This window comes from Glycine soja, chromosome 12 (assembly GCF_004193775.1).
Source record: "Glycine soja cultivar W05 chromosome 12, ASM419377v2, whole genome shotgun sequence".
NCBI classification, from domain to species: domain Eukaryota; kingdom Viridiplantae; phylum Streptophyta; class Magnoliopsida; order Fabales; family Fabaceae; genus Glycine; species Glycine soja.
Window position 1 is genome coordinate 26,001,355 of NC_041013.1, and position 14,821 is coordinate 26,016,175.

The following is a 14,821-nucleotide window of genomic DNA, read 5'->3' on the forward strand; positions in this document are numbered from 1 at the left end:
TTCATCTTGATACTCCAATTATCATAGTTGTTCTTTGTGAGCATCGGCATTTGGAAAGGAAAACCTCCATTCGCCATCTTTTGAGGATCTTGAGGCTCTGATACCACTTTGTTGGAAATAAGGCTTTTATGTTTAGGAAAAGTGTTTAGGAATATTGGAGACTTTGAATAGACACTTGATAGGAAGGAGAATTCTTTATGGAGGAGAGAACTTTGTATTTTTTCTTGATACAAATGTGTAGGATTACATCTCTATTTATACTACTCTAAGGAGAACTCTAGACACACTAATTCTAGAGAGTTCTCAACTCTAGAGATCCAAAGAGTATTCTAGAGAATATTACAACCATAAGAAATATCTAGACACTCCAAACACTACAAGAATTCTCTAGAAACATGACCCATAATTACTTAAGCCCAAAATAACTAAGTCCAAGGAACCAAATAATTAATTTAGGCCCAAATCAAGTTTATATTTCAACATCCTCGTCACGTCACTTGGAGATTTCTTTTTCTTCTTCGCTTGTCGGTTCCACGCAATCCTCTCGAAGGAAAACAAAAGGTCAGATTAGGGTTATATGAAATTTTAATTTTCTCATTTCCTAAAAATGTGAGTACCCAAATAGTCCCTTTAACTTATGACTATGAGACTTCAGAATTGGATGATAGGACAAGCCATTATATACCTGAGAGCAAATTGTGAGTGTTGCACATTGATTTTTTTCTTCTTGGGAGTAGTCATTGCCCATCAGCTTTAATATAGGTATCATGAATATGGAAATAAAGAAATTTTAAATGGTTCCTTCCCACCTCCTGTTGTGTAAGTATAACCATCATACTTGATCATTCATGTGTTTGGACACAACTTTCTTGTGGGTAGCAATCTTTTCTTTCTTTTTTCTTTTTTCAAAAGTTCTCTACGAAAGCTGACAAAAATAAGTGACTATTCTTCCAAAATTAGTTGAACAAAAAATGTACTAAATGTTTGCTTCACAAATTAAACTGTATGCCATGTAATTATGATTCATTTTATATTGTTGATCTCATAAGAAGAGAATAACATCAGAGGAGCTCAGTCATTTGCATGAAACCGTGTCACTTGACTTTTCATAATAAGGTCCTCTATGATCAAAGGAAAATAAAAAGGTATTTCTCCTCCTTAGATGTTCCACTTATGCATAAATTTATCCAATTGTTATGGTTTAGGAAGAGATAGTTAGGTATAGGAACATAGGGAGCTTGTGTGTTTATCCTGTAAAGTAAGGGGTGGGGGTAACAAGGAAAATGGAAGAGCTCTTAGAATGGAAAACATAATTTTGAAGTAGTTGTAATTGTGGTTCATTTTATTGAATTGTGTGTTTCAGTAGTTTTGTTTTTCTCTTGTTATTTTGATTTGATTCTGGTTGTCTTCACAACTTGCAGATTACTCACATGGAAATGATAAAAGGAATCAAGGGGCATGGTTATTATGATGAACTTGTGGTCCCCATAATAGAGAACACAGCCTACGAATATGAGCTCACAGAAGCTCTAGCTAAAGCTGTATGTTTCCTTCTGAAAATTATTCCAACTTTCTGATTGTATGAATTTGCACAATCGTTAATATTGAATAAATTTGGTTCTGTTTAAACTATCTTTGTTTTTCTGTGACATCCATTTTCCCAGTGGATTCTGGATTCACAAAAGACATAAATCCTTTTGTTGTTTACATTTGTGTGATAGTTTCATTAGTTTGCTTCATGCATCGCATATACATGTAGGTTAGAAGCCTCTGAAGGTCACATAGTCCATATGATGTTGCATTATTTTTCCCTTTTTTCTATTGTTTTTTAGTTATTGTGATCTACCTTAGTTAATCTTTTTTCCAATTTGTAGATTGAAGCCTACACTAAAACTACAGCAGTTCTTGTACGTAACCATGGAATATATGTTTGGGGAGACTCGTGGATCAGTGCTAAAACTCTGGTTTGTGTAAATTGTTTGTCCACAAGAAGGGAATGGAATCACATAAAAAAATCATGTTTATTTGAACTTTCTGCTCAGAAGTTCTAGAACATAAAATACTCTTGATGAAATGTATAGCTTTTTATGTCTTTGGGATGTTTGTTTATAAATTATCTTCTTGTAAAATGGGTGGTTTTATTCCAGGCTGAGTGTTATCATTACCTCTTTGATGCTACTATCAAACTTCACCAATTAGGATTGGACTGGTCTACTCCAAATCATGGTCCAATACAAAGTATTAGGAGTCTAATGATTGCTGGGGAGTCAAATGCATCCGATAAGACAAGGAAGGCTAATGGTGAAATTGATCCATTTCCAGTGAGATGATGTTCTCTATCTATTTAAAACTTTAGACCTCCAAACTTGTCAGTAGTATTATTCCATTGAATTCCATAAACAATATCCTTTATGTTCAGTTGACTAGTAATGCAAATGGCCAGTTTCTTAGACATTTTGAGATTCATGGAGTTGTCTTTCCATGTAATTTCAATTTCAATAGCAGATCACTCTCTCCCTTTGTATTGCAGTGTTGCATTGTCCTTGACATTGAAGGAAATACTACTCCCATATCATTTGTTACTGAGGTTCTCTTCCCATATGCATGTCAAAATGTTGGGAGGCATCTATCCATGACATATGATACTCCTGAAACTGAATCTGATATTAAGTTGCTTTGCTCACAAGTAAGATTCTAATAGAGTTGTATTCATGATTATGCAATTTATACGTATGGAATGGGAACCTGTGCTGTGAGTTAGACTATGAGCTTAATACAGTACACTGGATGGTTATGCTTTATTGACACTTAACAATATGTTGGGATAAGAGTGGATTCTTGTTTTCAGCTGCACTGCCCCTTTGTGTCTGCCATTATTATTAGAAACACTCACTATGAATTTGTAGTTTGTAATGTTTATTTCATTCAATTTTTCTTCAAATGATCACACTTCATTTAATTTGGTATTTTTATACATGTTAGTATGTTACTTAAATTCAAAGATTTTGGACCACTTGACTTCCTTGCACCATGACCATAGGTTCAAAGTGACCTTAAATAAGGGGTCGCGGGTGCTGTGCCTCGTCCCCCTTATGGTATTCGTTTTCAGAAATATTGAATTAGGTGTGCTTTCTCTTTCGTTTCTTACATTGAACCAGAGAGATAGATATGCAATCGTGTGTTAGTTGGTCGCACTTATTGAAGAAATATAATTATTTGTATGCATTGTATAAATGCACACTTGTTCATACATAAAGCTTTTGAGTTTAGTTAAACTTTTATTGTGTTGAGTCTCACTGAATAGAATAAGCTTTATGTGAAACTTAAGTTACGAGACTCACCTGTTTTTATGAACTACTCGTTTAGGTTGGATTTTTTTCTTCTTTTGCTTAAGTCGTAATTGATGTTTTTATTGATAGTTGACCTATGAAAGGGGTTACCATAGACGAAATTAAGGTGTTATACACTGGAATAATGATGGAGGATTAAAACCATAAATATTAAGGAAAAAAATTACTATTGGGTTAGAATCCATAGTGTGAAGCTGTCATGAACATCGGTTTTGAAAGGATGTGATAATATTATAAGTCTCACATTAAGCGGAATAAAATGTTTAATGTAATACTTAACAAAGTTATGAGATTTCTTTACGTAATTAATGGATTGGTCTTTAAGGTTAGAATTTTTTCAGGGTTTGTCATTTTTGTTTCTACAGCGGTATCATTCTTTTTGCAAGCAATCATGTTTGATACACCGGTTGAATACATCTTTCAAAGAAAATTTTAAATTTGGTTCATCAAATTGTGAGAGCTTAACTCTTTTCACCTACTCTCGTTGGTTCTTCTAAGTCACAACATATTGAATTCTCTTGTAACATTCAATTGAATTTTCTAGCATTTAAATTCACCATTATAAACGGAGCTTTATTTGAACATTAAGACTAGACGACTATGTATGTACTTTAACAACAAATCTAACCAATGATCAAATAAACAGAAAAAAATAATGTCTTCATTGAGTTGGAGTTTAAATATGATGAGTGATTTCAAGTTACATTTAATATGACACATGTTCATGTAACTTGGGAAGGACATCAATGCTTGCATATATACAGGTTGCATTTATATGGCTAGTTGTTGATTGATTAATTAAAAAATGGGTAAATACTCATTTTGATTCTTGAAAGTGTCTAAGCGCTGATAGTTTAATTCCTGAAAGATGAAAAAATTCAAATTTAATCACTGAATATGCAAAAAATGTTAATTTAGTCCTGATACTAACTTTTCTTTATTAATGTTAATGTTTTTGTCTATGTGACGGCCCATGTGTATAGGATGCTATCTCATTAATGACTGTATTAAACTAATATGTGAGTATGTTTATTATGGACCAAATTGTCAATATTAAAAGTTTTATTTTTCTTTCTTTTACAACATCCAAACACTGACTTATTAGTTCATGAACATTATAACTTATTGTCAATTTGGTCTTTCAAAAATATAATTTAGTGACAAATTGATCACAAAATATAAATCATCTAATTAAATAATCTTATACATAACACACTTGCATGCATGCAAATTGAATTTACTACCATCAAACAGGAAGCTTGACTCTAGCTTCCATCAACCTAGCCTATTTCAAAGCCCTAAAGATATTCCTTTCATTTATGTGTAGACCATACTCTTCTTTTCTATGTTCATGTGCCTCAACATGAGTTAAATTTGGATGAACTTATAACTTACTGGCCAACATTTTTGCAACCCATTTCATAATAGCTTGCTTATTTTTTAAGACCTTACCACAAATATGCTCCTCCACAAAGGTTTTAATTTGAAATCTTTTTGTAACTTTGGTCCATGCATAATAACTCTCTCTTAAGGGTGTCCAAAGTATGATTTGGTTTGATTTTTAAATAAAAAAAATCATTTGACCAAAGGCAAAATAAAGGTACAATTCGATTTAAATATAACATTATTTTTAATCTATTATCATAATGCAAAATCTATTGACTAAACTTACGTAATTATTATGCTATATTATTTTTAAAATAAAAATTATTTTTCATTCAAATTTGTTTAACATATTTTTGTTGAAAATTACTATTTGTTACTTCTATTTGGTCCTATTAAAAAAATAATGTTATCAACTCTTTTTGTAACATAATAGTAAATTGTGCATCACTTGATATTTAACATTATTTTTAAGAATATTGCTATATCATTTTTTAGCAAATGAAAGTATAATATGCATCTTGATTATAAAGTAAGAGAATGTAATAAATTATCTAATACTTATTATTAATTACCACAACAAAAATCAAATATTAAAAATTTATAAGAAGTACACTATAAATCACATACTTTAATTGTAAAAAATTTAAAACAATATTAGCTACCTAATACAAAACACACTAATAAAATCAATAAAATTATAATATATGATTTGGTTCGATTTTTATAATAATAACCAAAAATCAAACCCAACTGCAAAAAAGTATATGATTTTAAAGTTTTTCATTATTGTGATTTTTTATTCAATTGATTTTTCGGGATTGATTTGATGATTTAGAAACAACTTGATTCGGATTAATTTGAACACCTGAAAACACTACTAGAAAGAATGGTTTTAACATCGCTACGTTAACATCAGTATTTGATAAAATCAATGTTAACAAAAATTCAATGACATATTCGTAAATAACATGAGTTTGTTAACATTAGTTTTTGAAAAAACCAATGTTAACATGAGTTCATTAACATCAATTTTTCAAAAATCGATGTTGAGCTTCTACTAGTAACATCAGTTTTTGGAAAACCAATGTTAAGTTTCTCATGAATAACATAAGTTTTATTTAAAAAATAATGTTGTTGGGTCTTTTATAAAAGAAGGTATGGCGCCCACCAAACTCTTTGTCTCTCTCACTTTAGTTCTCAGTCTCTCACACTCACTCACCTCACGGTGCTACAACTCCCACTCTTTTTCTCGGCCTCTCACTCTCACTCTCCTTGCCGAGCCATTAGTGGCGGAGAAGGAAGGGATCTGGATGGTGCTCACGGAAACTTTGGAGGACGGTCTTTGTTCTTTTCATTTGTGACAAGTTTTTTGTTGTTGTTTTGCGGAATCCTTTCTCCTCGGGGGCGACAACATGAAAAGCATTGTGGCGCAGCTAAGGCACGACATCTGGCAGCAGTTCTTGTCTGGGTCATTATGAAGGAACCTCTCACAGAAGTTCACATGCCAGGCCTCGCTGGATCCGCGGTGGAACAACCAGCGCTTCAACATCGGTTGCCGGTCCTCGCTCGATCTGATTTGTCGGAGCCTTGGCCCAGACTAGCTCGAGCTCACCATGACAGAGAACCTGGACCCCACCAGGCAACTCCTCTTCATGGCCTGCCACGATGACGCCAAGGGAGTCAGGGATTTGCTCAATGAAGGCTTGCGGCGAGATCTACATCCTTGGAAGAGGGTTTTCGGTGAATCTACGATTCTTAGAATCAGGTCAGTGTTGTGTGTGTTTTGAGTTTGGCTATGGCAGTGGAAGATAAGTGGTGCATGGTGATCGAAGGTCGTGGTTTCGCTGCTTGACATTTGGTGGAAATGCTAATCCATCACAATGAGTACTACATTCGCATTGCCGATTTGGAAGCCAACATTGTTCTCGAGCCCATCGAATAGCTAGGGCTTCTTGGCGAGGCCCTACACTCTGGCCAGGCTCAATATATGCCACCTCTTACCTTGTTATCTTGGTCTTCCTTTCATTCTTTCTCGCATGGAACTTAAGAATGATAGATGATAGTAGTATGTATCTACAAGTGTGTGAGAACCGGTGTAACATTCCATTTTTCGTAAATAAATTAAAAAAAGGCTTTTTAGTAAAATAAATAAAGTTTTAGAGAATGGTGAGGTTTTATAATTAAATAAATAAAGAAAAATAGTTGTAATAAAATAATAGTTTGAACATATATATATATATATATATATATGATTTATTCATTTGATAGGAAATAAAATAGAGTTCCTTTTTATAAAATAATAAAAATAAATAAATAGAGTAAATAATAAGTTGTAAGTATCCTAGGTATAAATAGCGACATGTTAGGTCAGTTTTTAGACTGACGATAGCTTTTGCGCCTCCTCTTCCTCTCAATTTCGTTTTCTTTTCTCCTCCTCTCAAAAACCTCTCACTTTCCCGCATACCACAAAACCTGTTTCAGAAAAACAACAATCTCGGAACCATTCACTGTTGGATCGTCGTGAAATTTAGACACCAGGTTTGAAACTCAATTCCGAGCATTCTCACCGCTGGGAATTATGAAAAAATGTCAGAGTTGAGAGAAATACCCTTCGCATTGTAGCCTTTTCTTTTTCCGTAGAAACCCAAAACCGTCTCAGTAAAATTATGATTCCAGACTTGTTAACCGTTGGATTGTCGTAAAAGTTGGATATGTAGTTCGAGATTCACCTTCACACACCTTCACCGTTGGGATTTATGAGATAATATTCACCGAGAGAGAAAACAGAATCGCACGAAGTAGTACAAAATGGAGGCCTCAATCCCTTTTTCTTTCTGACGTTTGGGAACCCTATCAAAGCAATCGGAGGAAAAACTTGAGGAATCTCAAGAAACCGTTAGAGATACCGCTATTGTTGTCACAATGCACATGTGAGCCCGCTTAGAGGTAAGGGATGAGTTTATCGCACTTGGGGTTAGAATGAACATGTGTAGGGATCCTTAGAGGATTAAGTTGAGGTTTATTTTGGGATGTTTATTGAATTATAATTTTTTCCTTTACGATTATAAATATAATATTGATGTTCTAACGCGAATTGGTTGATAAAATTGAGTGTTATTGGTGTTTTCACTTTTTTATACCTATAATTTGGATTAATTGATTTTGATATAATTATGTGAAATTATTTGAGGGGTTATACTCCCCAAGTTGTGATAAACCTTTTGTACAAATTGTTATATTGAGATTGTGAAATGGTGATTCAAATTGTGAGTATGTAATAAATTGAAATTGTGATGAATGGTGAAATAAATGCGTATTGAGATGTGTGTATTGAGTTGTGAGCTATGAACTGTGCAATCACACAACTGTAAGACCCTTTAAGGGCGACGAGTATTGTGGTGGGATCCACCGTGGGAACCCAACGAGTTAAAATGATTTTGAAAACAATTGAGTAGTTATGTGTATTGCGTAGTTCATAGGTAAAGTGTATATGATTCAGAAGGTGTGATAATGTGTTAAATTGAGATTATACCATTGTGATTGAGATCGAGTGTGTGTGATAAATTGAGTATGTATGTGATTGAGATATATATGTGCATTGAGATGTTGTGTGCATTGAGTTGTGAACTATGAATTGTACTATCACACGACTATAAGACCCTTTTAAAGGAGACAAGTTAATGCTAAGACCCTTTAAGGGTGACGAGTTAATGCTTAAAGAGCGACGAGTTAAAACTATTTTGAGAACAATTGAGGAGTCGTGTGTTTTGTACAATTCATAGATAAAGTCTGTGTGCAAAAATGTTTTCTGGGTTGGACCTGAATCAGGAGGGAGAGGCCCTGACAGACTCTTCAGAGTGTAGGCCTTGGGGATAAATACACCCGGTTTGAGTGCTCCTTTAGGCCTATGTTGATCCCATATGGTTGGAGCGTTCTCGCAAAACAACGTCACTCTAACTGGTCTCCCTATGATTTTACCTAGTGAGAGTGACCTGACTTGCTAGTGTGTGGTTTGTCTTGTCATGTACTCCTAGGCGCCCGACGAGGTTTTTCACTGACATGGTACCACATTGCATATAGGATTGAGTCTTAGTGTAGATGTTGTATAACGCTTGTGTATTGATCGATATTGATTGACTTGGTGATATTGTGTTTAGATGTGTTCTGTTGTGATGTGATGTTGGGCGACAAAGTGATGAAATGACGTGAGCTATATTTAAGTAAGTTTTATTTTGTTTATATGATATTTATACCTACTTGTTATCTTGTTTCTCTCCATTAGTTAGGAATGTGATAACTCAGTTCCTGTGTGTTGTTTGTGTTTGGATCCTGTGATGATCTTGAACTTTATGTTTGGGGGAGCAGATGACTAGGTGAATTGCTTTAAGGAACCTTGTGCTGAAAGACGTTAGGACACAATGCTCTGATAGGATGTGACATTAGGGTATAGATTTCTATATTAATTGTAAGAAGTCTTAGATGACCTTGTTCGAGTCGAGATGACTTTATTATTTATTTGGACAAGTTTGAATATGATGTAAAAGAAAGTGAATGTGAGCCTTTTACCCTGTTGAAAGGATTTTTTTTAAATGTATTTTATTTTTTTAATTAATTATGATTTTCTTTTCCTTTTATTAGTACATATATGTATGGGGTAGAGGGTGTCACAATCGGGGCTTTATATGTTTATATGTTTATCCATCAATCTTGTTATTAGATCGATTGGGGTAGTTCTGAGATGAATTTGGTTTTTTTAAGCCTAATGATCATTATTTAGTGATGAAAGCCGAGAGTGAGGCATTGGTTACTAAATCTAATGGGACTAATGGGCTTCTAACATGTTGCATATGCCCCAGCAGCATTTTTGGGCCTGGTGATAGCCTGTTGGTGCCTTCCCTATTTGATGCTGCCAGAAAAGGGAAGTCTAAGGTACATGTTCTTCCTCATATTAATATAGATTTTAGTGTCTATATATGTAAAATGTAACTTCATTGTTTGAAATCATTGTTATACCTTGGAAGTTATTTAGAAACCTAAATATGGTCTATAGAAGGAATAAAATTTGTCCATTGTATTGCATAATATATGACTAAAAGGAAGCTTCATTTCTATTGGATATGCTTTTATGCTCTAAATCTCATGCCTTGCAGTTAGGTGTAATGTCATATAAGTGAACCATTAGCTTGACTGGGTTTTATTAGCTTATTGATTGATGCTATGATGTGTTCAGTTTGTGCTAAAGGTTATATTTTATTGTGCATATGTGGAGTCTTGATAAATAACTAATTGAACACTAATGAAAATGTAATCTGGAAGTATTTATTAGCCTTAGGACCATCTTGATGAATGGGAAACTATCCACAAGTTGCACGAAGTTGGACTGAGACTAATAAGAAAAACATTTTGCTTTATCACATTGGGAGGGATATGTACAAAAATTGTTGCTAAGAAATATTTATATTTAACTACTTATTGGTAGAAAGTTTCTTCAACCTTTCTTTGTTTCTATTATTTATGTTTATAAAATTTCTCTCTTGACCAGTTCATTATTGGTGATGGAAATAATGTTTATGATTTGACATATGTTGAAAATGTGGTTCATGCCCATATATGTGTTGATCGAGCTCTAGTTTCAAAAGGACCAATTTCAGAAAAAGCTACAGGAGAGGTACCACCGAAAGATTCTGTTATTACTTTGTATCTTTTGTTTATTTGTGTTTGTAAATGAAAATTTAAATGCATACATACAAGGAAGAAGATGATGATATATTTGAAGGTTTGGACATGGCAGCTTCATTGTTGAATGGTTGTTGGTTCAACACAGGCGTATACTTGGGAAGATGTAAATTATTGATTAAATGATGACAATATGGTGAAGGGTAGATCTCTTCATTTGGGAAAAAGAGGAAACATGAAAAAATGTATGTTAGAAAAGACTTATTAGTGACCTAGTTTGTTAGACTAAGAATGAATTATTGCATTCTCCTACTAAAGGAGGGTAAAAAAAAAAGTGATTGATTTGCAAGTTAAGAAACATAGAAATTGCTATGGTATTTTCTTGCTAACATTATTTGTTTTGTAGGCATATTTCATAACAAATATGGAGCTTATGAAATTTTGGGAGTTCATGTTAGTGGTAGTGAAAGGTCTTGGATATGAATGGTAGGTTCTTACGTACTGTTAGCCATTATATATTAACCAAGGATTCAAAACACCCATAAATTTCATGCAAAAATTTGAAAGTTTTCTTTTTTTTATTGATAATTAATAATTTATAGGAAATACCAATTTGAATCTCATAAAAATAAATTTCATTCTCGGCTAGTGGCTATTATTTGTTATCTATTTTATGCATAATAATGGCTTCTTCTTTATGTAAATTAGAATATTGGCTTCCTATTATTAATCAATTATTCATAAGTAATTATGTTTCTTGCTTTTATATTTAAAATAAATAAGGAACATAATTATACTTTTTCATTCAGATAAACAAACATGAGCATTATTATGGCATTATCAATGCCACTTCTTGGCTATATGAGTCATGTGACAAGTTAAGATTATCTAATAATAATATATATATATCATGAACTCAAGTATGAGATGTTATTGTTAAATGGATGATATTTCAGTGCACCAATTGCAAGGTCCTTACATCTATTGCAGTGAGTGTATTCATTAATCCTACTTTTTGTCTAGTACTTCTCTCATAATAATGAGATTGTAATGTTTTTTGCAGGAGGGTCTGCGGAGGACAATTGAATCATTCACACAGTTGAAGGCTGGAAATCAACATAAAACTAAAAGAGAAGGTCCCTCAAAAGCTTCCAAAAATCTTGGAAGTGGAAGAAGTGTGAATAATCAACTAAATGTATCTAACTTCTTTGTTTGTTCAATGGTATATGTTTTTAACTTTATTTGTCTAATGACATCATCTTTATTATATATATACACTTCCTGGAGCATTGGTTTCAATTTGTAGGTTTGAATTAATTAACAAAATAGATAACATATTAAAAAAAATGCAAAACAACATCGATTTTGGTCAATGTTGTAAGGTGCAAAACAACATCGGTTATGCCAAAACCGATGTTGTAAGCTGCATTACAACATTGATTTCTCCCAAAATCGATGTTATTTTTGCAGTTTTTACATTTTTGTATATTTCTCATTATACGACATCGATTTTAATAAAAATCGATATTGTATGGTAGATTTCAACATCGGTTTTTACAACCGATGCTAATGTTGATACTTTTAATGTTAGTGGATTCAACTTCAATTCAAAATTAATGTTAAATGTCCAAAATAACTGAGGTTAAATGTCAATTTTCTAGTAGTGACAATCTCTCACGGACATCCCTTTAGTTTGCGAATTGCTCTATCTTTAATGTGATCATTTTTCTTCCACTTAATATCCTATCCATGAAATATGATGTAGTCTCTTATAACATTCACAAACATTCTAACATTAAATTCCATCCCAACCTCCAAGTGCACATGTCTAAAATTGTTTTTTGCACTATACTGAACTTCTTGTTAGATAGTTGTAATTTTAGTTTGCATTCATGCAAATGTGTTGTGTATGAGATAATTGAGTTAGGTGTTTTACTTTTTGTGGATTAATTTGTCAGTAAGTTATATCCTTGAAGGAATAAAATGACAATAAGTTGTAATGTTCAGGGACTAATTTGTCAACACTTCTTTTTAAATGGAGGGAGGATACTGTAATAAAAAATAAAACATTCAATACTGACAATTTAGTTTATGATAAACATACTGACATATTAGTCTAATACAATCATTAATGACGTGACATCTTATCTATACTCATGGACTATAATGTAAGGATGTCACATGCCACATAGGCATAAACATGAATGTTAGCGACATGACTGATTTGCATATTTTTTGCACATTCAGGAATTAAATTCAAATTTCTTATCTTTCAGGGACCAAACTGTCAACACCTGACACTTTCATTGACTAAAATGATATATATATATATATATATATATATATATATATATATATTGCACTTTCTTTTTTCTTAAGAAATGATTTAGAGATTAAATATATTACATTTTAATTTATTTTTATGTTCATGAACTTTATATTTTTATAGAAGTAAACAACTACAAATGAATAAATATTTTTTCTCTCAACATTTGTTTGGATTTTATGTCTTTAGAACATAAGGTGACAGTTAGTGTGTTTGGATTAGCATTTGTAGAATTAATTTAAGGTCAACATGAATTTTTTTATAGAATTGTTATTAAGTAAATGTGATTTTTAGAGGAATGTGATTTTTGTATGGATATATATATATATATATATATATATATATATATATATATATATATATATATATATATATATATATATATATATATCCCAAACCGGCAACCGCCAAACAAACATCGGCCGACTATGCATGACCAATTGAAACCCTTCAGGCCCTTCAAGACATGGGTCTAACCAAATTTCCAAAAATAATCAAAAAATCTTGGGCAGACATTGCCTCAGAATCTGATGATGAATCTGAATCAAATTTACAAACAATGATCCAAAATGCATCAATGACCAAAACAACTACCAATCCTAAAGGGAAACTACCTTTAGCCAAAGCTCAAACACCACCTACCAAACAAACTAACAATTATATTAATAAAAATAAATTTGTAACTGTTTTGCACATGGAACCTGAATTTTGGGACAAAAATCCCTTCAAGGCGACGGCCAAGGCTTTCCCACCAGGATTTCACTACAAACCAACCACCATCCTGAAGACAAGACTTTTTATGAATTGATTTGGGTAGATTCAAATTCAGTATTTATCAAACATTTCAAAGACCCAAAAGACCAAACATTAAACACCCACTCCACAATCCAAATACTAAAAGTTCTTCAACCAAGACACTTTGGTTCGGACTTGAACAAAGGAAAGAGATTTTCAGTTCCATTTGATCCGGTAGGTTATACCTATTGGGATTATGTTGATGCTTGGACTAAGGTGTTTTGGCACCAAAATACCCGCTTCAAGCATTCATGGCTGATATATTTCAAGACCAATACAATTTACAATTTTCGCAATTGGTTTTTGCAATGGTGGGACTTCTTTGGACCAATCCCAGAGATATTCCCAGAAACAGTCCAACAAGGATTTGCTCAATTTGAGAGACAATAAAATTCGCAGGAATCACGAATTCCAGCAGATCTTAAATACTTTTCAAGCTTTGCACTGTCATGGATCTTCTCATGGCAATATCCTTACAGCAAGACTGTAAAGACAAACCAATATCCATCACTACAAAGACACACATTTGTAAAATGGTGGACACAATTTGACTCATCCAAAGCAGATCCAGAACAAGTAAAAGTCTGGTTCCAATCCCATCCAGAATTCCTCAAAGCAGCTAATCAAGAAACTTCTGTGTTTTTGAACCAAAAGTCTCATCTGGCAGCATTTTTAGCAGGATCGAAATCAAAGGAGGTCCTAGCTAAAAATCTAAAGGAAGTTCTACAAATGTTACAGCAGGAAGAAGAAGGTTCATCCTCAAAGAAGGAAGAAACAAGTTCTGCTGAAGAAGAAGAAGAAGACCCCTTTTACCAAAACGAAGATGATTGTTTTGGTATCTGTTTAGATTAAATTTAATTTCGGTCACAAAACCGTCTGTTTGTAATTAATGTGTAATTAATGTTGGACCATACAACCTGTCCTCTAGCCATTAAAGTCCCGGTCAAAACTACTTGTCTTGTAACAAGCAGTCAAATAGTCCCGGTCAAAACTACCGGCAACTACCGGTCTTAGGTTTTTTGCTATATAAGGAGTCCTCAAGTAGTGTTCAAACTAAATTGTTCGTAAAAAAAAGAAAAACTTTTTCATTTATTCAGATCCAAGAAGTTCTGTAACATATAGCCTTATGGAAATATTTCTATGGAACCAAATGAAGGCAAAGATATTAGAGAATGTTATAATCATGTCTAGACTATTGCGCTATTTTTCCCGTATCTCTTTTCGATCAAATTCTTCTTCTTCATCTTCTTCAAGAAATTCCAATTTATTAAGTGATCAAGATAACCAG

General features: G+C 33.0%; 2 protein-coding genes across 2 annotated transcripts; both read left to right on the forward strand.

The window, feature by feature from the left end:
* Positions 1–1,308: 1,308 nt before the first annotated feature.
* Positions 1,309–2,147, forward strand: LOC114379061 (probable bifunctional methylthioribulose-1-phosphate dehydratase/enolase-phosphatase E1). The gene is made up of 2 exons (XM_028337613.1): positions 1,309–1,541; positions 1,875–2,147. The coding sequence occupies exons 1-2, from the start codon at positions 1,431–1,433 to the stop codon at positions 2,049–2,051; spliced, it is 288 nt and encodes a 95-aa protein (XP_028193414.1). The 5' UTR covers positions 1,309–1,430; the 3' UTR covers positions 2,052–2,147.
* A 4,254-nt stretch (positions 2,148–6,401) lies between these two features.
* On the forward strand, positions 6,402–14,385 carry LOC114378893. The gene is made up of 5 exons (XM_028337481.1): positions 6,402–6,501; positions 9,514–9,665; positions 10,279–10,404; positions 10,819–10,898; positions 14,013–14,385. The coding sequence occupies exons 1-5, from the start codon at positions 6,402–6,404 to the stop codon at positions 14,383–14,385; spliced, it is 831 nt and encodes a 276-aa protein (XP_028193282.1).
* Positions 14,386–14,821: the final 436 nt, after the last annotated feature.

What these genes read in the sequence shown, in the direction of transcription:
- LOC114378893 (XM_028337481.1), top strand. Translation starts at nt 6,402, where the DNA reads ATGACGCCAAGGGAGTCAGGGATTTGCTCAATGAAGGCTTGCGGCGAG. An exon ending in CCAGAAAAGGGAAGTCTAAG is followed by an intron (nt 9,666 to 10,278) that starts GTACATGTTCTT and finishes TCTCTTGACCAG; the next exon opens with TTCATTATTGGTGATGGAAA. An exon ending in AAAGGTCTTGGATATGAATG is followed by an intron (nt 10,899 to 14,012) that starts GTAGGTTCTTAC and finishes ATATCCTTACAG; the next exon opens with CAAGACTGTAAAGACAAACC.
- LOC114379061 (XM_028337613.1), top strand. Translation starts at nt 1,431, where the DNA reads ATGGAAATGATAAAAGGAATCAAGGGGCATGGTTATTATGATGAACTT. An exon ending in CAGAAGCTCTAGCTAAAGCT is followed by an intron (nt 1,542 to 1,874) that starts GTATGTTTCCTT and finishes TCCAATTTGTAG; the next exon opens with ATTGAAGCCTACACTAAAAC.